Source organism: Mirounga angustirostris, unplaced genomic scaffold (genome assembly GCF_029215605.1).
Source record: "Mirounga angustirostris isolate CCGP_5_RB_7025 unplaced genomic scaffold, mMirAng1.0.hap1 SCAF_9, whole genome shotgun sequence".
Lineage (NCBI taxonomy): Eukaryota > Metazoa > Chordata > Mammalia > Carnivora > Phocidae > Mirounga > Mirounga angustirostris.
Genome location: NW_026991717.1, coordinates 110410348 through 110436977, shown reverse-complemented (window position 1 = coordinate 110436977; position 26630 = coordinate 110410348). Strand labels below are relative to the sequence as shown.

The 26630-nt window shown below is 38.3% G+C and overlaps 1 protein-coding gene across 14 annotated transcripts in view; it reads right to left on the bottom strand.

The window, feature by feature from the left end:
* The window catches only part of GPHN (gephyrin), a 624049-nt gene extending 604985 nt beyond the window's left edge, over window positions 1-19064 (bottom strand). For 3 of the 14 annotated variants that reach the window (XM_064571183.1, XM_064571192.1, XM_064571191.1), the window contains exon 1: window positions 17929-18841. In XM_064571183.1, coding sequence (XP_064427253.1) covers window positions 17929-17992 — 64 coding nt within the window. In that variant the 5' untranslated portion in view covers window positions 17993-18841. Of the gene's footprint in view, window positions 1-17928; window positions 18849-18889 lie in introns of those variants that run through there. The other 11 variants (XM_064571182.1, XM_064571190.1, XM_064571185.1 and 8 more) reach the window with 8 other exon arrangements.
* Window positions 19065-26630: the final 7566 nt, after the last annotated feature.

Genomic DNA, 26630 nt, shown 5'->3' with positions numbered 1-26630 from the left:
CTGGGTCTTGGTTTCTTTACCTAGTAGAGTGGGTTTGTACAGATAATCCTTACAGTTCTTTCTATATCTAAAAATCTGAGTCTTTGAGATAAACTGTTTAATTAAAAAATCTAATTCTTGGGGCACCTGGGTGGCTCAGTTGTTAAGCATCTGCCTTCAGCTCAGGTCATGATCCCAGGGTCCTGGGATGGAGCCCCTCATTGGGCTCCCTGCTCAGCGGGAAGACTGCTTCTCCCTCTCCCACCCCACCCCCCCCGCTTGTATTCCCTCTCTCACTGTCTCTCTCTGTGTCAAATAAATAAATAAAATCTTTTAAAAAAAAAAGAATAACACCCCCCCCCCCAAAAATCTAATTCTTAAATTTCAAACTACCACAGTCACCTAAGGCTTTCATGTAGCAAAACCAAGTTAGGTCTTGTAATTCTAATTGAAGAAGGTTAAAATCAGATAAATCATGCTGCTGTATATCCTGAATTTCCTATACCTATATTTAAGCTCATCTACTTTAGTCAAGACATTCTAATGCCACCCCTTTAGCAGCCAAGAAAACCTGACAGCCAGATTACCTTCCCTTGCTTTTCTCAGGGTGGGTTATTCATTCTTCCAGGCCCTGCTCAAACACTATCTTCTTTATTTTTTTTTTAAGATTTTATTTATTTATTTGACAGAGGGAGAGAGAGAAAGCACAAGTAGGGGGAACAGCAGAGGGAGAGGGAGAAGCAGGCTTCCCACTGAGCAGGGAGCCTGATGCGGGGTTCGATCCCATGACCCCAGGATCAGGATCTGAGCCGAAGACAGACGCCTAATTGACTGAGGCACCCAGGCACACCAACACTATCTTCTTTAAGGTACCATCCCTCCTACAGCCATTCAGTCTAAATTAATTGTTCCTTCCTCCATGCACCCACAATATATTGCTTGTACTTCTATTATAGCTCTTACTTCATTCTGTCTTATAGGTATTTGCTTTCACGTATATAAGTGGACACTTTCCAGAGGAAAACTGTACTTACTCAGCCAGCCAGATCAGCCAAATCAACCCTGGAAATCAATGAGTAACAACACAGTAAGATCACTTTCATATTTAATTCTGTTAATGGTGGCAAAGTGAAATAGTATATCCTAAATGCTGCTGTCCCCTACTCAAAGAAGTAACAGATTACAATGAATATTCAAGCTACTGAACTAATCCCAGTCCTTATTTCAGCCTACTCTCTAACAATTAAACAAAGGCAGACAACTAAAAAAAGTAAATTAGGGCTGTAATGGGGAAACAAATTATTTATGAAATTAAATTATTTATCTCAATAAACAGATGGTTAGGGAAGAGGCAAGTAAACTACTTTGGGATTATATATTCAAATTCCTTTTCTGTTAACTGACCCTGCTCCTGTCCACATGGTTGATATAGCATAATCTCTATCCTCTAATCACAAATGATTGGCCCAGGACAAAGTTCTTCCACAAAAATTTTAGAAAACAACATGAAAATAAACTCAGTCCTTCTCTGGATGGCTGAAATGGGAAGATATAAATAATATAGGAACTGTTGATGGCACTATTTTTTCCATTGTGGAAAAGGCAGATCTGTGGTAAACGAAAATAAAACTAACTTACAGAATAAAGCAAAGATGAGAAACGGTCCTGAGGACCTTCAAACCCTAGATCCAATATTCCTAAGGTTTCATCCTGTATTTAGTTTTTGTGAGATAGACACCTCATTATTCTTATAATAAATTTCCCCTTTACTAAAGCTAGCTCAATTTGAATTGTCACTTGCAACCAAAACAATACTGTGATAGACTGTTACTTTGATGACCCCCCAACTAACCACACTTCCTAGTATTCCTAGTCTTTTCCCACAATGACTCTGGGCTAGGCCTGTGGCTATTTTGACCAATAAAATAATGGTGAAAATGAAGCTATGCCAGTTTCAGGCCTATCCCTTAATTGTCCTGGCAGCTTCTGCTTTCTCCCTCTCATAATGCTTGCTCTTGGAATACTTCTTGGAACCCAGCCACCACACCATGAGGATAATGAATCAGCCATGTGGATAAAGCCACATGTAGGAGAACCAGCCCTGGACAACAGTCCCATTTAAGCCTCCAGATGACTGCAGTTATACCAGAACCCCAACTAATGCCACCCACAGCAGAACCACTGAGTTAATTCATAGAAATGTGAGAGACAGGGTGCCTGGGTGGCTCAGTCGTTAAGCTTCTGCCTTTGGCTCGGATCATGATCCCAGGGTCCTGGGATCAAGCCCTACATCGGGCTCCCTGCTCAGCGGGAAGACTGCTTCCCCCTCTCGCACTCCCCCTGCTTGTGTTCCCTCTCTAGCTGTGTCTCTCTCTCTCTCAAACAAATAAATAAAATCTTTAAAAAAAAGAAAGAAAGAAAGAAAGAAATGTGAGAGACATCAAACTGTAGTTTTAAGCCAGTCTTAAGTTTTGTAGTGGTTTATAAATGCAAATTTTAACTAATACAAAAGTTCAATTCCATGCAAGTAACTTGGAATTCTACTTCCCTAACACAGACTATGTCTTGGAGCTTGGATTGGCAAACTATGGCCCTTGGCCAACTCTAGCCCACAATCCGTTTTTATAAATAAATGCTCATACATTTACATATTGTCTATGACTGTTTTCATGCTACTGAATAGCTATGACAGAAATCATATAGCCCACAAAGCCTTAAATATTTACTATCTGGCCCTTTACAGAAAAAGTTTGGTAAACCTATCATACAGTACTTGGCAAGTCTTTTTAATATATAAATGACTAAAAATGTAAACCTACTTTACAACCAACTCCTCATACTCATAGGATAGATGACACTATAAATATTTTGTAGTTTTAGCCTCACATAATGCAAAGCAAATCTCATGCTTGCCACAAGCTGAATGTTTGTCTCCTCCCAAAATTCATTATGTTAAAACCTATCCCCCCGGTGGGATGGTGTTTGGAAGTGGGGCCTTTGGGAGGTGATTAGGTCATGAGGATGCAATTAGTACCCTTATACCTTTATAAAAGAGACCCAGAGACTTCCTTCCCAATTTCTGCCACATGAGAAGACAGAGGATAGCTGTCTGTCTGTCAACCAGGAAGTGGACCCTCACTGGACATCAGATCTGTTGGTACCTTGATCTTGGGATTTGCCAACCTCTAGAACCATAAAAAATAAATTGTTGTTTATAGGCCACCCAGTCTATGGTACTTTGTTATAACAACCCAAACAGACTAAGACAATATTGAACTGGGCTGTACTGTTTGTTAACAAGTAAGGCTACAGTCAGACTAATATATTAATCATGGACAGGAAAACAACAGAGTAATAAAATCGGATCCATAATTATTTGACTGCTTCTAAGTGCTCCTACTATAGGAGCGGGGGGTCTGGGAGTGGAGGGCGTCTCCATTTCAAGTTTCTCATATATTAGGTATGACCCACTTCTGAATTGCATTAAGAATCAGAAAAGAATGAATGTTTCCTTAGGATGCATAGCTGACAGTTTTGTTTTTACCTAACAATACTTCACAGACCCATCTGCAGAAGAAGCCAAGTCCAATATTAACCTAAGTCAATGATTCTCAAACTTTCCTGCCAAAAATTATCTTTGGCAATGCTCTAAATTCTATAGATTTTTCTTTTGGCATCTGTTATTTCATAAAGTACTTCTACCTTTTTATATATAATATTCCTTTGCCTTATACCCCAACTCATTGTTACTTCAATCCAAGCATAATAAGGCCTAAGCCTTGGCTCCTTATCCCTGGGGTTTACTATTTTCCTCATCTACCAATTAAAAATCTCTCTTCTACAAATCAACAATTATCTATGTAGTTTTATTTTGCTATCACTTTACCACCCTGTATTATCGCACCATTTGTATAACATTTAAAACTTTTCCACTTTCTTTACTATAGAACTCCATAACACCACACAGATGTACATAGAGGCAGTTTTCTCCACAGATCTTAACATGCCTTAGAGAACTGATCAGCAAGAGTTTCCCATATATACTTTAATTTCAACCTATACCTCAAAAATCTCAAGTTTTTGTCATTAGTTACTACACTACAAATACCATCTTCTGACTCTAACAGCCCAAAATTTAAGCTAGGAAATAAGAATTTAGATCAAGGAGAACCCCTATACAATACTAATCTTTAAAGAAGCTCATAAAATAAAATAAAATAAAATAAAATAAAATAAAATAAAATAAAATAAATAAAATAATAAAATAAAATAAAATAAAATAAAATAAAATAAAATAAAATAAAATAAAATAAAATAATAAAATAAAATGGTGGAAAAATAGCATGAAGGTAATCCATGGCTAGATCATATATCTAAAAACTGTACTGGCGGGGCAGCCGGCTGGCTCAGTCAGTAGAGCATGTGACTCTTTATCTCAGGATCATGAGTTCAAGTCCTACATCACATGTAGAGCTTACTTTAAAAAAATAATAATAATAAAAGTTGTATTGGCTGATTTCTGCTACAATGTTTATAAAGGTTAATTATTTTCAAATTTATTACAATACCAACAACAAACATTTAATGAGTACTTATTATGTGGGTACATTCATTAAATGTTTACAGTTATCTCATTTATCACAACAACCCTCTAAGGCAGGCATTGGTATTATTCCCCATTTTACAGATGAGAAAACCATAGCTTAGAGAAGTAACTCTAAAAATTTAACTTCATTTAATTAGGTATAAACCCAGGTAGTCTAATCCAGAGCCTACCTACTATTCCAACTATCTGTGTGAACCTAAAACAATATTGTTCATTAAAGGTACACGTCTGGGGGCCTAAGTGGTTCAGTTGGTTAAGCTTCTGACTCTTGATTTCAGCTCAGGTCACCATCTCAGGGTTGTGGGATTGAGTCCCACATCTCCTCCGCACTCAGTCGGGAGTCCGTTTGAGATTCTTTCCCTCTGCCCCTCCCCGCTTCCCCTCCCACCACCGCCCACCCCACAGGCCCAGGCTCTCTCTAAAATAAAAATAATTTTTTTAAAGTAGAGGTCTTATTTTACAATAGCTTTATTTTAAATATGTAAGATCAAAATATTTACAACGTTGGGGTCGGGCGGCGGGAGTACTATAACTTTGTTTTCCAGATCTCTGGTATACTAATTCAAAAAGAAAAATGTAATACATCAATACCTCTAAATCACTAGTATCCTTCTAAGTTTGATTTTGTGAACCAGTTATTACACTTACATGCATGTAATTCTTATGCTAAATTTTAAGCATTTTGCAATTTGAACTCTGTAGCATGTACTACTGAAGGAAATAAAATCGCACATATTATGCAGTGGAAGTAACAGACATTTATTTCCATTTATACTTGGCATAAATGTCAGTGTCTTTTTCTAGCAATTTTTCCTATTTGAAGTAAGAAAGGCATCTCAGATCAATAACTGTGCTGTCAGTAACAGATTGTAGATAACATGAATACAAGCAATAAGAGAATGATAAACATGAAGTATGTTCTGAGTTTGGGATTAATAAGATTTTAGAGCTGAAGGAGATTTTAGAGAGCATCTCTTCAACTTTACATTTCACAGATAAGGATATCAAACTCCCACTGGAAAAATCCAAAACAGAACTTGATCCAGTGTTCTTTCCCATGTAGTAGTAACAGAACCAAGACTGATCTGTCTAGGTTTTGCTATCATAGATTTTCTGAATAAGATAATACATTCAGCCACTATTTTAATATGGGGGAAAAAAAGAAATGGGAGGTGGTAAGTGATTAGGGGAAAATAAATAAATACATACACGCACACACACAGACACACACACACACACATCCAAAATAAAAGAATTAATTTTCACAATATAGATTATTATAGGTAACCACTACTTCTAGAGCAAAAAGCTAAAAAATAAATATAAGGGTCTTACATAGACTTCCGGAAGATCATTTGCAGGGGAAAAACCACAATTTCCCAAAGAAGTGAATTCTCGTGTGCCTTGAAAAAGTGTTCCATTTTCAAAAAGTTTTAGAAACACTAGACTACATAAAGTTCAAAAGGATCCACAATTGTAATATTACTCACCTCTTTAATATACTAATATGCTTTAATATACTATCAATCTCCAAAAGGAGGGTTAGGTTATTATATAGCACTTCCCAAATTTACTTGAAAATAAAAACCTCTTTATGCCATACCTATTATAACATCTCCCAGAGAAATGTTGCTAGAACAAAATTTAGAAAACAGTGGGAAAGGTTGTTTGTAGAAAAAAGGACTAAAATGGGGCGCCTGGGTGGCTCAGTCGTTTAGCGTCTGCCTTCGGCTCAGGTCATGGTCCCAGGATCCTGGGATCGAGCCCCGCATCGGGCTCCCTGCTCGGCAAGGAGTCTGCTTCTCCCCCTCCTGCTCCCCTTGCTTGTGTTCCCTCTCTTGCTGTCTCTCTCTCTGTCAAATAAATAAATAAAATCTTAAAAAAAAAAAAAAAAAAGAAAAAAGGACTAAAGACCCATAACTGATCATAAATTTAAAATAAAGCAACATAAAACAGCTGTTGTAAAAACTAGTAAAATCTAACTATACACATGTACACTACTGTTCTAAAATGTCCTTAGATAAGCATTCATATACACAGCATGAAAAATTCGAGGTCAGTTAATTAACATGTCAATTAGTCACTGCTGATATTAGGGAGCCCTAATTTAACCCACTAATTCTCAGACTTTAACTTGCTCCAGTTCGAATTTATATCTCTCTGCCAGAGAACCATTTTCATTGAAGAAACAGGAGAAAGAAGAAAAGGAGAAGATATAATAAACTATATTCTTAGGAAAAAAAGAAAGCAAAAAGGCACAAGACCTCAGGGAACCTCTAGCAAAAGAATTCTCTGCCCAAGCACACTTTTCCCTTTCTAGTAGCAGAAATTCCACTTCTTTTGAAGGCTTCCCTTTCCCCTTTCTATGTGATTCTGGTGAGGCTGCCTATTTAGTGTCCCACTCTCAATATAGACATGTGATATAGGCCTGGCTAATCAGTCCTCACTCTCCTAGTTCTAATGATTGGCTCAAAGATGGACATGTAAGCCAAGCCAGGTAAAGGAGCATCTACATGAAGGAAATCAACTTGTACCATGCTCAGAAAAACAAAGCCCTGAAATGAAGAATAAGGATTCATGATTAAGAGGTACCCGGGTGGCTCACTGGGTTAAACGTCTGCCTTAGGCTCAGGTCATGATCCCAGAGCCCTGGGATCAAACCCCACATGGGGCTCCCTGCTCAGCGGGGAACCTATTCTCCCCCTCCTTCCCCTCCCCATTGCTTGTACTCTCTCTCTCTGTCTCTGCCTCTCAAATAAATAAAATCTTAAAAAAAAAAAAATTCATGATTACATTAATTCCCTGATCACACTGCTTGAGACCCTAAAATCAGTTCCTCCTCTATACTCCATGCCCAAGTAAATTAATAACTTCCCATTTTAACATAGCTAATTTTGAGCTCCAGTATCTGTCATTTGCAATAAATGGTCCTAATCCACATATGTAATTAAATAAAGAGATCTCAAAAGAACTTGTAAAGATTAAAAAAACAAAAAGAGGGGTAATATTAATTACAATTAGTACATTCTTTTTGGAAGGCAAGTTTGTAATTTCCATCAAAATTTTAAAATTCATATACCACTGACCTAAAAATTATAGTAATTAATCTCACATTTAAAAACAAATCACAAATATGCAATGATAAATGTACAATGTTACTGTCTACCTTTGTCACAGTGAAAAATTAGAAATTTTGAGGACTAATAAATACCACACACCCTATGATGCAATATGATAGACCCATTATAAGGAAAAATGTATATCTATATGAACTTACTGTTACATACCAAGGAGTATAACGTAGTGGTTAAGAGCTTACACTCTAGGAAGAGACTACATGGGTTCAATTTGGAGCTCGGCCTTTAAACTTTGCCTCTTATCACAGTAATTTGGGCAAATTACTTAATCTCTTTCTGCTACAATATCCTCAACTGTAATACAGTGACACTATTATGAGGATTAAATGAATTAATAGGCTCTATAACAGGCTCAGAAAAGCATTTCATATTTGGTAAGCTCTCAAAAAAGTTAACTATTATTTTCACTAATATGAAAAGATGTCCAAGACATGCTAGAAAGGAAGGGAGGAGAAAATACTATGTATAAGCAAAGGTCACAAATTCAAAGGACTACAGAGCTAGGCGGAGAATATAAATAGGTTAAATGGGAATTGTGAGAAACTGAAGAATACATGCCCTATTTCCAGGGGACAACCACTCTAACCAACTATTGTCATGTGAGAAAGAGGTTGCAGTGTTGCTGAATCTTAAAAAGCTAAAAATATGGGTTTACATGAAATTGACCTTTTTTAAATGTTAGAAACATACTTTTTTTAAAAAGATTTATTATTTATCTTAGAAAGAGAGCGAGCGAGCATGCAAGTGGGGGAGGGGCAGAGGGAAAGAATCTTCAAGCAGACTCCCTGCTGAGCATGGAGCCTGAAGTGGGGATGGATTTCACAACCCATGAGATTATGACCAGAGCCAAAACCAAGAGTCAGATGGTCAAACAACTGAGCAACCCAGGGGCCCCAGAAAAATACTTTTTGTAAAAACACAGCAGGGGCCTAATGAAACGTGTACTGGTCAGTTATGGCCATTGGTCTGCCAATTTGCAAACTCTGATGTAATAAATATATACTTGTACATAGAATAAACAAAAATAAAAACCTTAAAAATGATTAACACTAGAGAGAGACTGGGAAAGTAGAGTGATAGGGCTTAATTTCACACCTTACCTTTCTGTACTGTTACATACCTTACAACACAAATATACTCCATAAGTTTTTAAAACTCATTAAAAACATGATAAGAATTTAGAAGCTGTCCCACTTGCAACTACTATTGTGGGGATATTAATTTTATCAAAGCATAATTTTTGAAATTTGCATTAGAATCAAAATTCACTATTGACTCCTCTAAGTGGAGGCAGAATAGGAGATCACATTTTTTAAAATGTTTCATCCTTTTTTTTAAGATTTTATTTATTTGTCAGAGAGAGAGCACAAGGAGGGGGAGCGGCAGACAGAGAGAGAAGCAGGCTCCCTGCTGAATAAGGAGCCCAATGTGGGACTCAATACCAGGACCCTGAAATCATGACCTGAGCGGAAGGCACTTAACCAACTGAGCCACCCAGGCGTCCCTCATCCTTTTTTTCTGAAAAAATATGTACCCTATTCAATTTCTTGTGTCCAAGATATCCAAAAGTTCTTAACCTGAATTAGACTTTAAAGATCATTAATTCCAAGTATACTTCTTAATGTTTGTAAAAAAAAAAGAACTTAACAGTACATTTCTATTTAGCGCTCAGATTGTACTTATCTCTTCCTTTCACAAGTTTCTGCATTTTTATTAGCATTTTCAGCATGAGGCAGACACAATTAGCCATGATCCTGAAATCTCAAAGTACAAAGAAACAAGTAAATTTCTTTTGGTCTTATAGTAATAACCATTCATCCTCTGATGCCTTCAACCCAAAAGTGAAAACAATTATTCTTTAGACCTGCAAGTCTAAGTGGATGTCCTATCATATATAATTCTTAGCAAGATTGTTTATATGCTTCCCAAGGGTATAGTAGATTAGAAACTAGAAGGTGAGGGGCAATTTATAAAGGTTGTAAGAATTAAATAACATGTGTCAAGTGCTTAGCACAAATAGAACATATTTATTCCATGTATATAGGCCTGATAAATGTTAGCTATATTTACTTAAACCTGATTGAACAAAAAATAATTAAAATTATGTTCAGTATATTCTATCTTAGAAAGCAGGAAATATGTAATGGTTTAAAAATTTGAGTCAAAAATGGCTTGACGTGAAAATAATTTTGGCGTTTATACTTAAGTTATCTACATCAAAAATAAAATACAGAAGCACTTTTGCAACATAAATGAAGCATGAATTTGTCAATATCCAACTTGACTAAACAGTGTTTTCCTATTAATGCTAAAATAAGCTCCAAGAGGACAAGGACCGTATCTTATTCACTACTGAATCCCTCACTTTAGCACAGAGCTGGCATATAGTAGGTGTTGAACACTGAATAGATTATTTCCTTTGTTCTTCACATTACCCCTATTAGATAAGCATAATTACCCTCATTCAAAGCTAAGGAAACAAGTAAAATGTAATTAAGTGTCTTGGAAGTGGTAGAGGGGCACCTGGGTGGCTCAGTCAGTTAAGCGACCAACTCTTGATCTCAGCACAGGTCTCCATCTCAGTCGTGAGTTCAAGCCCCGCATTGGACTCTACGCTGGGTGTGGAGCCTACTTTAAAAAGAAAAAGGAAGGAAGGGATGGAGGGAGGGAGGGAGGGAAGGAGGGGAAGGGAGGGAGGGGTAGAAGAGGTAGAACTTTTGACTCCTATTTATGCTATTTTGCTATTTTGACTATCAGAACTGACCTTCAAAATAACATTTTCAGAATTTATTCAACCTATAATTTTTTTCATTTGTTAAGATGACATTTTTAAAAATTACTATAAAATTACTCTAAAATAATCCTCATACAGACTTGCCCATCAACTAAGAAGCAATATATCAAATTTGATAGTATACAAATGTTTCAAATATACATTATTAATATTACATTATTAATATCATCCTCTTACCAGTAACATATAGGAAAATACTAAACCCCTGAACTGCCTTCTTAGTAATAACAGTGAAGTTCTGATTTACCTAAATGTTTCTGGGTAGCTGCTTCCTAAGCCACTATATAAATGTCACACCACCCAATTTTTTATTAAACATCTTCTATGCAATTACTTCATTAAGAGGTGCTATGACAAAATGGCACAGAAGAAGTAAAGCACACAATCATCTGTTTCAAAAACTTTAAAATCTACTATGACTAAGATGTTTATACATGAAGCTGCTAGCAAACTACATCAAAGCAACATATGATGAGGAAAGGAAAAAAGGATTATTGAATATATTCTCCAAGTTAGACATATATGGTAGGCATTTTCACATACATTATCTCAGTTCTTAAAACTTTGTGAAGTATTGCCATCTTCATTTTGGAAAAGGAAACTGAAATTCAGAGAGATTAAATGACTTCCCAAAATAAAGAGCAAATCTGGGTCTGAAATCCAAGTCTGTTTGACTCCAAAGTACTTTTTTCTTGTTGTTGTTGTTTTTTTAACTACATCTTGCAGCCTCCCACATATACATGATTATAAGGTATAGACAACATTAATAAATACTGCAGGAAAACAAAGAAAGACATCATTGTAGAAAATAATTCCTAGGATTTTGTTGAGGAAGGGAGGCTTGAGCTGAGTCTGAAATTAAGTGTAGGACTGAAATTACTGATAAGAAAAAGAAGATTAGTAAGGCCACAAAAATTTCTAAATAAAAAAAAAATCTAAGTATTGTTCCTTCGGTTTATACTGACAGGACTTAATCTCTGAAATTTTTATCTTTTCTTCCATTTCTTATTCTCTTGCATTTCTTTCTGCGTAATCTACCTCCTTCCATAATGATTCTTATTATAGAGACAAAAAGTAGGAACTAAGTCTAATATCCCATATCTTTGCAGCCGTTAAAGATGCTAAAGGATAGAAACATATTGCCATGAGAACTTAAAGTGATCTTAGAGAATGACTCCTCTGGTGAGTGGTAAGAAAAGCTAAGAGAGAGAGTTAAGTAATATTACAAAACTTTACTGGCCAAACTAGCATTAGAAAGCAAGTCTTCTAAATGTTCTTCCTATGACCCAGTTCTCCTTAAATTTTTGGTGCCAAAGTACCAATAACAGAGAAGACTGATAGGTCTGGAATTACATAATGGGTTCACTCGAAATTTCTTTGAAGTTTCTAATTTTATCTTAACAATTCGTGTGAATTCTACATCCTGTTCCTAATTTACTCATACTTATCTTAATATTAAAATGGTTTAAATTACATAGTCTCAAAACTGACACTTCAAGAATTATTATGTTGGTTCTCATAGCTTAGATTCCAAGGCTTAGAATCCTTAAAGAGTATCCCTTGACACAATGTCATGCACCCAATATGAGAAGCAGGACACAAATTGTGTAATGCTCCTTTTTACCACATCTCATTTCCTTGCTCCTTTATTTTTCAAATTAGGAAATTTTTTAAAAGCATAGTAAATTTCATTCCATTCTTTCAAAATGCATACTTACTGGCAAAACTGTAAAAATTGCTGGGGTTGTTTATTTTAATTACAAAATTTTCAAGAAATTTTACTTAATTAAAATTAATTAGTTAAATACAAATTCACTTATGAATCCATTGAACAACCTGGATAGACTTCTACATGAAGATACTTCATTAGACTTTTGCTTTTGGGTTGGCTACTCAAAAATTAAGTTAAGATTCCATGCTGTCCATACTAACTACAGTCCCAAATACTTTTGAGCAGGTTAAATAATCTTTTCTTCTTCCTTGGTATTTATCATCTTTGCCCAGATGTGAAGGAGAAAATCCCTTGTGGTTTTATTACTTTCTTCTTTAGGATCTCTCTCTTTTCTTTTTTTTAACAGCTCAAATTCCAAATATATTTCCTTATTGTTCAATCCTATTTACAGGAACAAAGTACAGGTTTTATCTATTTTACCTACTGTTTCAAAAAGCACCCTATTCCCTTAAATAGGAATCTATCACCACTAAGAATAAAAATAGACTCTTATTTGGGGCGCCTGGGTGGCTCAGTTGGTTGGGCGACTGCCTTCAGCTCAGGTCATGATCCTGGAGTCCCGGGATCGAGTCCCACATCTGGCTCCCTGCTCAGCAGGGAGTCTGCTTCTCCCTCTGACCCTCCTCCCTCTCATGCTCTCTGTCTCTCATTCTCTCTCGCAAATAAATAAAATCTTAAAAAAAAAAAAATAGACTCTTATTCATCATTTCTCCCCAGCAACAAACTGCTGATTCTCCACCATACACCCCATTTAATGTCAAATAGTCATATGTGGTTTTAATATAGTTAAAACTCTTAATATGTAACAACATATGTACTAATAATTTAGAAGTCTTTAGCCAGTGATGATAGTAGTACGTGCATTAGAAATTAACAATTTCTTGCTTTAGCTAAACATTTAATTCTCTAATACGTTGGTTCCAACCAAAAATTCATGAAGGAATAACGTAGTTTGAGACATAGCATACTTTTTAACAATGATCATACAGATCAATATTGGTATGTTTGCCAAAACACACAATTCCATTTGGTAGGATTCAGATTTGGTTTGCAGTACTAATTTGCCTACTTAATGATAACACCCATTCTCAAAACAAAGGTATATAAATATATCTTTATCAGTAAATAGGCTTTTTAGAAAACAATATGAAAACCTTTAATGTACAAGGATAAGCTTGAGGAATGAAATAAAAATAAATGCTTGAACAATTCTAGACTTATTTGATTATAATTTCCTTGGCTAAGAATTTGTTTTTTTAATATTCTGAATGACTATTTATGAATAACTAAAATATTCCCTATATCTAAATAATATTTTTGATGCTCTATTTTATAATTAGTCTTTAATGTCTCTTATCTAGTCTTATATTTGTTCTAATATCTTTTACTGATTACAGATCTACAGCTTAGTGCAATAAAAATGTATATTACTAGAGCAAAAAAATGATTTTAAAATGCTCTTTCCTAAACATGTGTATCTTTTTCTCATCCATACTACTGTTAGTGAAAATTTAGGTAATAGATTATCATCTTTAGCTAAGTGCTAAATGCTTTGGTACTGAACATTAGCAATAGCTAGCTAATACAATATTAAATAACCAATGGAATACCACCTAGCTCATTCTATATTATATAAATGCATGTATTCGTTATTTTCCTGATGTTTCTGTGGAGCTCTTACAGTGGTAGAACTAGTGTGCTTCCTTGATAAAGTTTTCTTTAGAAAAAGTAAAAAGTAGGTGAAAAGTGACACATTAAAATATAATGATTCTGCTACGTAATTGTTAAGACTAGCTGAAAGTATAATTACTACTAACGTTATCAAGGGGAGAAAAATCCTACATCTGCCCCACATCTTGTTTCTAGCTTCAAAGAAGCAAATACCTCTTTATTTGCCTCATATTTGCATCAGCACATTACTTTAATCTCTGTTATAAACAGCAAGAGAAGTAGAAAACATTAGAAACACATATATTAAAAACTGTCACCAAAGATCATATAATCTTCATTTTTAGCAAATCAACATAAGACAGTTACTAATAGAAGTATTGTTTTTACAGATGGGCAATTACTGTCAATCTAAAATTTTCCATGATGACCAATTTTTATATACATAAATGTTCCCATTTTCCTGATAAAAATAATCTGTATAACTAAAATAGCGATGTCACACTAATTATTATAATCAAATTTCCAAGTCCAAAATGATTCAAGATCATCAAGCAAAAAAGAAATGTCATTGCTAAATACTGTCCTACCACTGTTTCAAAATTCTAATATTATTTGATGAGAAGTTTAATAGACTGCATACATTTATTTGCAAAATTCATTGCCGAGATAAAGACTAAAAAAATCTAAAGGATGAAAAGTTTCAAAGTATAAATATTATCTTTCAACAGATAATAAAAAAATGTCACAAAGAAAGTCAATTGAAGACTTGGAGAAATGACAATACAATTTCACCAAAATACAAACGCATTGTAAAACGTGTGCATGGGTAGACAACACTTTCAACCACCTTTGTAAGATAGATAAAATACTTAGAACCACTGTTATGAAGTATGCCGAAGATATTTTATAAAACACGCCCTCCGCCTTTAAAAGAGCCAAAATATAACTCATAAAATCACAGCATTAAGGGTGGCCTCTTAATTCAATTTTCTTAAGTAGGAAATCATAGTACTTCAGTTCAATAAAGAAAAACTCTACATAGTAGAACTAAAAAACTTGAAGTTCTACAAGACACAAAATACACAATATAGCCTCATTTTTGTAGTTTTTTTTTTCTTACGCAAAATCACATGCAATATCAAGACCATAAATATTAAGCTGTCTGTAATAAAATCCTCTAATTGCAGACTGAGGGCTGGTGCTCTTTCCTCTGATTCTTCTGTTTCCAGGCTCCATCATAGAAAAGACAATAACTTTTCAAGTAAAAACACAGTTATTTCTGACTTCAAATATCCATTTTATCAGCACATCCAGTTGTCCTCCATTACCACTTCTCCCAAATCGGTCATATTCCTTTTTGTTCCTTTAGCTACGTCCTTATTCTTAACCCTAGACCTTTCCCCCTAAACTAATGTACCTCATTTTCATGAGACAGCTTCTCCAGATTACCTATAATTCCACTGCCAAAGTTATCTTCTCTCCTTGACATTTTGCCTATGCCACCCACCTATTCCACCTAAGCTTTTCAAGGTCTTTGAGTTACATTTTTATTCTGCTCAAGAGCCTCATCCTCACAAACATATTCATTTATAACTTTGCCACTGACTTTCAACTCCCCTTTAAAATGCCAGTTTCTGGGGCACCTGGGTGGCTCAGTCGTTGGGCGTCTGCCTTCCGCTCAGGTCCTGATCCCAGGGTCCTGGGATCCAGCCCTACATCGGGCTCCCTGCTCCGTGGGAGGCCTGCTCCTCCCTCTCCCACTCCCCTTGCTTGTGTTCCCTCTCTCGCTGTGTCTCTCTCTGTCAAATAAATAAATAAAATCTTAAATAAAATAAAATGCCAGTTTCTTCTTACCTTTGGTAAATGAACTAAATTCTCCCCTCAGGTAGTCAGTTATATTTGCTCCTAATCCATCCTGGAATGGAATTCCTTTTACATTTAGCCCCCAAATACACAGGTAATTTTATTTAAACAACTGTAGCACAATAATTTCATACATTGTTTCTTTAGTTGTTTGCATATCAATATTATCCCTATTGGACTGTATGGATAGAGATAAGGGCTGTATCTATCAAAGCATTCTGTAAAGGCATCTACTGTGTTACCTGAACCAGGTAAGATGATTCACTAAATAAAACTATTAGGGAAAGCTTAAATGAACAAAATATACATATATATATATACATATACATATGTGCGTGTGTATATATATACATATATATATATATGATTCTTTTTTAATCGCTATGGCTTCACTTTAAAACAGCTTTGACCTTTCATTTCCATGGACAGCTGAAATACTTTGATTTCTATAAAGCTTCACTATTACTACTCTATTAATTTTCAAAACCGGCTGGAATTTAAAGTGCAAGTTGAAGGCTGATATGGGCTATACATTTTTACACCCCGCGATTAGAGTCTTTGAAAATCAGCAATGTCAACTTAAGAATTCTGATACAACTGAATATTCACACAAGGCAACAGTTTCAGCACCAAAAGAAGAGAACAGCGTATCAAGGGGGGAGGGGGGGGGGGAATGTTCCCTTCCCTGCAACTGGTTTAGACTAGTTTCTCTATCCCAGGGGCTTTTGATTAGGAAAATTCAATAAATCACCATTAACAACTGGAAAGCATACCAGGGCAACGCAACCCTTTTACTTAAAAGAGAGGAAGGGGTGCCATGGGTATCTCCTTTTCATAAAACTCAGCAGCCAAATTAAGCTTAGCACTCAGTATCTACCGACAGAGATTTTTTTTCCTACCCAATAAAAGCAAGTCTCATTCAATTTAGTCCCTTCCCGAGCACCGTCTTAACCTGTCAGATTTGACAAGAGAAAAAAAAATTAAGAAGTGAGGGGCGGGGGACGGGGGAGACACAAGGATTCCCGTCTACATCTCTTCTTTTTCCGAAATCACATCAGTGTGTCTTGGATTTCCTTCACTCCAAACTAAGCCCTCAGATTTCAAATACAGTTCTTTAACCCCCATCTCGCCAATGAATTACACGTAAACCTTGCCAATTACAGAACCACAGCAGAAACCCCTACAAATTGGCTTGCTATTCATCTCGGAAGTCATGCCCTGCAGCAACTGCCTATCGCCGAACTGAGGGATATTACCCAAATACAACGCAACGGAATCAGGCATGCAGAGCACACACAGCTTCTGCGAGGGAGGGAAACGAGACCCAGGAAAAGTGCGCTCCTCACAAGCCTTGGGACCATCCGGAGGAGGGGGGGCTTCCCAGAAGGGAGGAGGACAGAGGAGCCCAAGTCGGGGAATCCTACCTTCTCAAGTAAAAAGCCCAAGGCGCAGGACGCAACCCGTCCCTCTAAGAAAAGGAAGAGGAGAGCAGAAGCCCCTTTGCTCCGACAAGCGGAATGCAGACACTGTCCGAGGTCTGGGTGCAAGCGATCCCCCATCTCCCGGGAGAGACAAGGGGTGTCCCTTGGGTGACTGAGGGGATGCCCCGCTGGCGAGGGGCAGCCTAAGGCAGAGCAGAGTTTCGCCTGATATTCGCCCGTGTCGGGTCCGACCGGTGCCCAGGGCAAGCAAAGCTAGAGCGGCGCGGGGCCGCCGGCGTAGGGGGAGGGGAAGGAGGGGGTGGAAATGGGAATCCCCCTTCTCTGAGATGAGCATTAGCGAAGGAAGCGCGCCGGCCAGTCAGAGCGGCGTGCTTCTGGCTGCGGAGCCGGGATCCCGCCGCCTGCACCGGCAGCAAGGAGCCCCGCAGCGCCCTCCGCACGGCCCCTCAGTCCCCCGGGGCCAGGGACTTCGGCTGCGAAGGTACTGGGGCCTGACATCCCACGGGCCGACTCCAGCTCCCGGGGGGCCCGCAGGAACACCCCAACCTCCGTCAGCTCTCAGTGGTTGTAAAACGCACCCTCCCGTCCCCCCTCCTCAGCCTTCCCTCCTCCCGAGGCCGCAGAGAAGAGTCACCACAGGCGAGAAGCCTGAGATTAGTCGGGGACAGCGGACTCGGCGGTCCCGGACCTCCTTCCCCGGTTACCTGTGAGGACTCCGACACGGATTTGATGGTCGTGGTTAGTGAGGATCATTCCCTCGGTCGCCATGTTTCCCAGCGCAGTCACCGCACTGACAGGAGCCGGGAGAAGCCGGAGCCCGGAGCGCGCGGGCCGGGAGCGCGCTCGCCTCGGAGAGCGCGAGAGCTAGAGCGCCCGGGGAGCTCGCAGCGACCGGAGAAGGAGGGGGAGGCGGCCAGGCTTTCCGCGGCCTGCGCGGGGTAGAGGCCGGGCCGGGAGTGCGCGAGTCCGCTGAGTGGGGGGGCGGAGTCAGGGCGCGCGACCCCGAGTCCAGGTCGGAGGCGGCTAGCTGCGGGTGGGGGCCGCGGGGGGAGAGCGCGCGGAGGCGTCCGAGTGAGGCCGTTGAGACCCAGACCGCTCTGAGAAGCCCGAGAGCCAGACCGGCTAGACAGCAGGAGAGGGAAGGGAAAGGAGTGCACACGCTCGGACGGTTGCGGGGGCGGACTCGGGGATAGGGGCGGAGCTACACCGCGAGGCGTGGAACTCGTGGAGAGTGAGGGGAGGTGTGAGAGCCCGGTTGCGGAGTACTGGGAGCGGGAAGGAGGCGGCCCAGCCCGAAAAGAACCGGGGAACGCTCTTAGGCGCGCGAGTAGCGCGGGATTGGCTGGAGAACGCGGAGCGGGTGCCCGCGAGACAAGAACGCAGCCTCGACCGAGCCTCAGACAGAAGCAATCCCCTGCCGAGCCAGCGCCTCGTCGTTAGAGCCCTGGGGCAGCTCTCGGGGCCGCTGAGCCGCTCTCCCAAGGGGACGAGGAAAGGACTCCGCACGCGGGGCCTCTCCTCGAGCCCTGGGGCGCGACCAGCCGACCCTCTGAAAGCGCCAGGGCCTCTGGAAGTGGCTTAGAAAGCTACTTGGTGGCAGAACAGTGGCCGCTAAGACCGGGACCCCGCCGTGGGTGAAGGAGGAGTTATTCTGTCCCGCCTCACCTTCCCGCTGGCTTCCTCAGTCGGCTCGCCCTGCCGGAGGATATCCGCTTCCCCTGTGCTTTAGGATCCCATCTCCAGGTCGCTACCCACATGACGATCCTCACGGTCGAAGCAGAGCATCTTGAATGGGGATGCCTGGCTTTTCTCCCTCCCGCTGCCCCCTGGTTTCGTGGCCTTACGCTTCATCACCACGGTCTCTACTTTTAGATGAAAAGCACCAATCTTAGAGAACGAGTAGAACGTGTTCCTCTCCCCTGAACCACGATCGAAAAATTGAAAGTAGGAACTCAGGCCGTGACAATTGAGTTTCATTTCAGTATTTGTGAGACGTGAGATTACCCATGAAAATAGCTTTTGTTGCCACTTATTTTCATGTATCTTTCAAAAATGTGTTATTAATCACCTGTGGCTATTTCACATCGGTTCCTTAGTTCCTTTCTTCCTAGTCCTTTCAACTTCTGAATTAAAAAATAATAATACACACAGATTTTTTTCCTTCTGTTCTCGGCCATGGTAAATCTGGGAAGCGTAAGAATGAAAAGCAAAATGTCAAACATGTATAATCATCGTTTGTACACACAATCTCAGTTAATTTGATGGTTATGTTTTTTATTGTGCCATTGGAACATGGATCTGTCCTCTAACTTAAAATTCATGTCGTTATGTATTTCATTTTAAATAATGGGAGTACAGGGGCACCTGGGTGGTTCAGTCCTTAAGCGTCTGCCTTCGGCTCAGGTCATGATCCCAGAGTCCTGGGAACGAGCCCCCCATCGGGCTCCCTGCTCCGCGGGGAGTCTGCTGCTCCCTCCCCCACTCCCCCTGCTTGTGTTCCCTCTCTCGCTGTCTCTCTCAATGTCAAATAAATTAATAATAATAATGGGAGTACAAAGGAGATGACGGATGAAATTGAGGTGGGATTTAAAAAAAATAGTAAAATTTCTTTTGAGTATGTGTATTGCTAGAATTTTTGACAATAGATTAAAAAATTGAAGCCAGATCATAAAGCCATTTCCTTTAATAATCTATCACCATAGAGCCTGGTGACCAACAGATTCTTAACTAGTTTCATATGAGAGGGATATATATATGTGAAAGTATGTCCAAGAAAATGGTTTATCTCAAACTAAAGATGAAGAGCAAATAGTTGGTTACATTATTACCTTTTCAATCTATTACCTACAGCACCCTCAAATTGAAATGTTTTTTAAATGCCTTGAAGTTTTAGAGAGATAAATTCTAAACCTGGCTACTAATAGGTTCTATAACCTTAAACTAAGTTGGGGTTTTTTAAGGTTGCAGACTAAATAAGCACCCTTTAAGTAAAGTGGTTGTCTAAATAAGCACCCTCTCAACTTAGAATATTCTATAATTATTCATGGAAAGAAACTGGTATTTTTGTTTCACAATAAATAACAGAAAACAAGGGACTTTAGACAAACCATAAGAGACTCTTAACTACAGGAAACAAACTGAGGGTTGCTGGAGGGGAGGCCCGTGAGAGGATGGGGTAACTGGGTGATGGAGGGCGAGGAGGGCACTTGATGTAATGAGCACAGGGTGTTATATGCAACTGATGAGTCACTAAATTACCTCTGAAACTAATAATATACTATATGTTAATTAAATTGAGTTTAAATTTTTAAAAAGGTAAAAAATAAAATTTTAAATAAAACAAGGGACTTTCTATGTAAAAGTAATAATGGTGAAATTTAATTGGGAAAGGTGAGAATTAACCCTAAAGTATATGGAGGTTTGTTTGCTAAAACTACTAAAATTGCTGAAAAAAGTAATTACTAGAACTAAGCTGAACAACTATTAATATGTGCTTGTTTTCCAACAATTTTCCTCAAGTGTATTCATCTCTATTGAATTTAGCAAACTGTAACAAAATTTGCCCAAGAAAAACTCAGTGACCTTACTGTCTAATATGACTTTTCTTTTACTGCTGGTTATTGAGTAAATATTGCAGGATGCACATGTTTTTTTCCTTCTGTTTTATAGTATGAATTTTCTTCAAAATTCATCCTGGAATCAAACATTATAATAGAAAAATTTTCAAACCAAGGTAAGAAGAGAGTAGCATTCCTGAATATTGACAGATGTCTCAAGAATATACTGAGGGAAAGGGAAAACAAGAAATGAAAAAGAGTTTGTATGTAAAGAATTAGCAATGCCCAGGGTTTCACTCTCTCTATTCTTAAGGTTTTAATGAAAACTACAGGAGTTTAAATTAACTAAAAATTAATGCAAAAGATAGGTAAACATCTGGCTTTCATAATGATTTTCATTATGAAGATGAAAGTTTATCAGTAGAAATGAATTAGTGTAAAGGTTGAAATTTTTCTAATAATAGTATGTTTACACTTAGCCCTCCTGGTACTTTAGTTTTCCTGTGGTTAATTACAATTTCAGTATAAGGTAAAAGCTTACTGGCTTTTCTGAGGTCAGACTCTCCTCATTAACACTGGATGTGAGCAAGAACAAATTTGGCAATAAATTATTCTTCCTCTAAGGCTTATTCCATTCTTGCCTCTTTCCTGATAGGCTAGCAGCCACAATTAAAACTGAGTCAATTAAAAATGACTTTGAATATATTTAATGCCATTGAATGGTTAAAATAGTAAATTTTGTTATGTGTATTCAGCACAACAACAAAAATGGGTGCAAGGTGAAATTGTGGTTGATTTTAACCTATTATTTTCCCCAAGGGAAGCTTGATTATACTCAAGATGAATTTTAGATTGGCTGAGTTAGGCAATGTATTAGTCCCTAGGGCTGCCATAACTATCACAACTGGGTGCCTTAAAACAACAGAAATTTATTCTCTCAAAGTTCTGGAGCCCAGAAGTCCAAAATTAAGCTGTCAGCAAAGCCATGCTCCCTCTGAAGGATCTAAGAATCCTCTGAAGAGGATTCTTCCCTGCCTCTTTCTAGCTTCTAGTGGTTACTGGCAATCCTTAGCATTCCATGGCTTGTAGCTGCATCACTCCAATCTTTGCCTCCATCACCACATGGCCTTCTTGTCTATATGTATTTTCACTTGCACTTCTTATAAGGATATCAGTTACTCGAGTTAGGGCCCACTATAATCCAGTATGATCCAAGTTTAACAAATTATATCTACAAAGACCCTATTTCCAAATAAGTAACATTCTGAGATTCTGAGTGAATGTGAAATTTGGGAGCAGTGGGGGAAGACACTATTCAAGCCAGTACAGGCAATGACAAAGGTTCAAAGATTTCTTTAAAAGCTGGGATTTAGAAATTAGATACATGCTTTTTTTTAAATTTTATTATGTTAATCACCATACACTACATCATTAGTTTTTGATGTAGTGTTCCATGATTCATTGTTTGCGTGTAACACCCAGTGCTCCATTCAATACGTGCCCTCTTTAATACCCATCACCAGGCTAACCCATCCCCCCGCCCCCTCCCCTCTAGAACCCTCAGTTTGTTTCTCAGAGTCCATAGTCTCTCATGGTTCGTCTCCCCCTCCGATTTCCCCCCCTTCATTTTTCCCTTCCTACTATCTTCTTTTTTTTTTTTAAACATATAATGTATTATTTGTTTCAGAGGTACAGGTAGACACATGCTTAGAGAAAACACAGCTCTATAGTAGAGAATACTGGGGAAGTTTTTAATATTTGAACTAAATGGCCTAATGCTTTTCCCCACAAAAGCAGTTTCCGAAATTAGAATTTTTCAAAGTCTGGCAAATTAGAATTTTTCAAAGGAATGGCAATACATTCCTACTAATGACATTGACATTTTGCTGTTAGTTTTGATGCCTTTGTTATCTTTTAATGAAGCTGAGCCACCACAGTTGTCCACAGAATTTGATGGCACTTATTTGAGAATAATTAGGACAATGTTTTCCAATGTCTGCCATGTTTATAAAAATAAATTCTAACTTTTCCTTGGGCTTTTGATATTATATTTTTGCTGCCCAGATTTCTGCTTGAGTAATTTTGTGCCCTGGTCCTTTGTATTTTTCTCACCCTTGCTCTCTTCCTCTGAGGTCCCCAGCTGGAAATCCAGATGTATGAGAACATTTTGGTTACAAGTGACTGACCCTAGCTTACACCAAAAGGCTCATGCAGCTATGAATTCCAGACATGTATATAGCTTCAGGGTTGGCTAGATTCAGGATCTGAAACCATGTCATCAAAATCTTTCAGCTATGCTTTCTCCTTTGTTGTCTTACTTCTCATATTGATTCTCCCCACCTGGTGGCAAAGTTGGTATTGTTTTCTCTAAGCAATAATTTAGATCAGTAGTTTTCAAGTTTGTCTGGGGATACCTGGAGACCCCAAGACCCTTTCTTGAGGGTCTTCAAGGTCAGAAATATTTTCATACTAATACTAAGGCATTATTTGTCTTTCCACTCTCATTTCCTCATTAGATATGGTGGAATTTTTCCAGAGGCTAAATTATATATAATGATATCATTACTCTGACAGCTAATAGAATGTGTGTTTATATATTTTTATATTAAAAAAGTTTTAGAGGTGCCTGGGTGGCTGAGTTGGGTAAGCATCTGACTCTTGATTTCAGCTCAGGTCATGATCTCAGGGTTGTGAGATCAAGCCCTGTGTCAGGCTTTGCACTGGGCATGGAGCCTGCCTAAGATTCTCTCTCTCCCTTTCCCTCTCCCCCCACCCACCACTCTCTCTCTTTAAAAAAAAAAAAAAAAAAAAAGTTTGCTAAATATTGATAGATATAACCTACTTAAAAGTTCTTGGGAGTCCTCAATAATTTGTAAGGGTGTAAAGGGTTCCTGAGACCAAAATGTTGAGAACCATAGAACTAGGTCATGTCCCCACTTACTAAGGCAAGTTAACCTGACTCATTAGGCCTCAGTCATGTACTCATCCAGAGCATGAGGATCATCTGAGCCCTACCAAATGGCTAAGACCAAGGGAGGATGGATCTAGGTACCATATATAAGGGTAGTACCTTGATAGATCAGCAGTTAGTTCTTCAACTCTTCTTACAGACTCCTATCTCCACCATTACTACAGATTTTATTCTTTTCTGAGGGCTCTAATTTATACCTTTAATACCACTGACATTGTCTTCTGTTAATACTCAGAAGATAGAGAAGCACTTCCCAGTGTGTCATGACAATTTACAGAAGATCACCACTTACTTATATGTCTGCTCATCTGATAAAAGAAGGAAGCAAGGAGGGAAAAAGTTTGATTTCTAAAGAAAGCACTGGTTTTCCTCCCTCCTTAATTCAAAGAAAGGGTAGACCATAGGGGAGGAGGACAGTAATTGGTAGAAGAGGAAGGAATTATTAGGTAAGAAAAAGGAGAGTGAGATTTGTTAAATAGAAAAGTAGCATTAAGTGCCTAGAAGTTATTTGATTTTTTAAAGGGGCTCTGTCTACAAGTCCTTCAGGTTTTAGGATTCAGTATACACAAGTCAAGAAAAGATAGTCCCAGAGTGCCTGGGTTGCTCAGTCAGTTAAGTATCTGCCTTCGGCTCAGGTCATGATCTCGGGGTCCTGGGATCAAGCTCAGCGGGGGTCTGCTTCTCCCTGTCCCTCTGCCCCTCCCCACTGCTTGTATGCACTCCCTCTCTCTCAAATAAATAAAATTAATAAAAAAGATATTCCCAAGTTTGAAAACTGACATGGATTGAGTTTAAGTTTTGAACTTCTAAAAAAATCGAAAACATCATCCTTTTCCTAAGTTATTATTAATTGGTTTCCATGTAATCAAACATAGCTTAAGGTCCAGCTACCCTAGGAAAATATATTTGTCTCTATAAAAGCAATATACAAAAGGAAAAATATTTTTAAAAAGGAAGGAAAATTATTTTGTTAGCCTAAGTAACCTCATTTTGTCCTAGGTTGACCAATGATTGGAGGAAAAATGGTTTATAAGAATATTTATCAGTGTTTAGCTTAAAGTGAATCTTAAATAAAGGTTTGAGATGTTAAGAAGCATAAATGAATATGTGAAAGAAGCAGAGATGATGGATTTTTCAGGACCACTCATTTTACCATGTGATTATTACATTTCATATTTATCTGCCTGTATATCTCCTGCTGTGGGATTGATTTGTTGCAGAGCAAGTATCCCTTTCCAACATAGAACCTTGTTCTCTTCACATTTCCTAATATCTGATGATTAAATACAGAACGTATGAAGCAATAGGGACTTGGAATTGTGAGCAATGCAGGCTCCTCCCATGGGGCCAGAGGGGCTGTTAGAAATTTGCCTTGGCATGGGACAGATTGCAGAAGCCTCTCCCTATAAAGAAGACACCATCTAAAGTGGCCACAGTTCACAAAAGATAACTTTTGGAGGTGAAATGTTAGCAAATATTCCCTGAATAGCTTGGAAGTCAAGGTAAAATAAATAAGAGTAGCTACAAAAATAGTACTACCCAATATTATGGCTTGTATTGTAATTGTATTGCTAATGGGACAAAGTTTTTCTCAGTTGAGGTTAAAACTGAAAAGTATCTCCCAAGTACAGTCAAGGATCGGAAGTTTTATTCTCAGAGAAACATAATTGGAATATTACGAGTGTACATAAAACTGTAATAATGTTTCAGTTCCACCAATACTTTCTTATTGCTAACTCAGCTTCCCTAATAATTTGATTCTGAAATGGGAATGGCCTACATATAGACATATTCCAACCACCTTGGAAGGTATAGCCATCTGTGTAATTTAAATTAATTTGGTTTATCAGTGATTGTCTTGGGAGTTTGAGTAGCTAGAATGAGTCTCTGATCTGTTGGGTAAGTTGACCAAATAAATTTGTACCCACAAAGCTGAGAACCATATCCTGGATTTATCAAAACGCAGATACCCATAACCAGCCAACCCAAATAATAACTTTGCATTGCTATATAAGGGCACGTCAGAGTCCAGTGTGAAGTCTTACAGATAAAGTAAGATAAAAGGCTACGATATTTCCATTTTGTGTTTTGAAGAAACTGAAAGATGTGGAGCATTGGAGGGAAAGATGATAAGCCTAAGTGACAGTAAACATACAATTTCAATACTTTGGAAATAGCAAATGATTCTTTTTCTAAGAAGTTACAAATCTCTCCTAGCAGCTAGTTTATTTCATGTCTTACTTAATGAAGAAAATAGGGGGGAAAGGTCACATACTAAACCTATTGAATGCCAAACAAACAAAACACACACATATGATTTTAAAACATTTGAATGGTGCTCTCTCAATCCAGTTTTAAAATTGGGAATCTAAGGCCCTGAAATTAAATGACTTATTTAAGTAGTGAGTGTACAGTGAGATTTTATATTCTTGACTTTAGCTCTCATTGCTCTGTCTAACTCAAATGACTTGAAAAGTCTCTCAGGACTGCTGAAGCATACAAGGACTAAGTAAGTACAGAGGTGGCTTTCTTGAAACAGAACATGGATTACATACTCAGCTAATTCAGTTGGTAGCTGAGAGAACATGAAACTAATCATTTCAGGGCTGCCAAACCTGTTATTCTTGTGGCCCAGAAAGGAAAGATATGAATTAGATTGGAATATGAACTGGTAGTAAGAATACCTAGGCTCTGGTAATCAGCCTAAACTGTTAACATCCCCAATTAACTGTGGGACTCTGGACACTCTTTCAACATATCTGAACTCCAGTTTCCCTTCTGTAAAATGAAAGAAATTCATACTTATTTAAAGTTCCTTCTAATACCCAAATTCTGTGATTTCATGTAAACCTTTTCAAGTCCAAAATTACATTTTAAA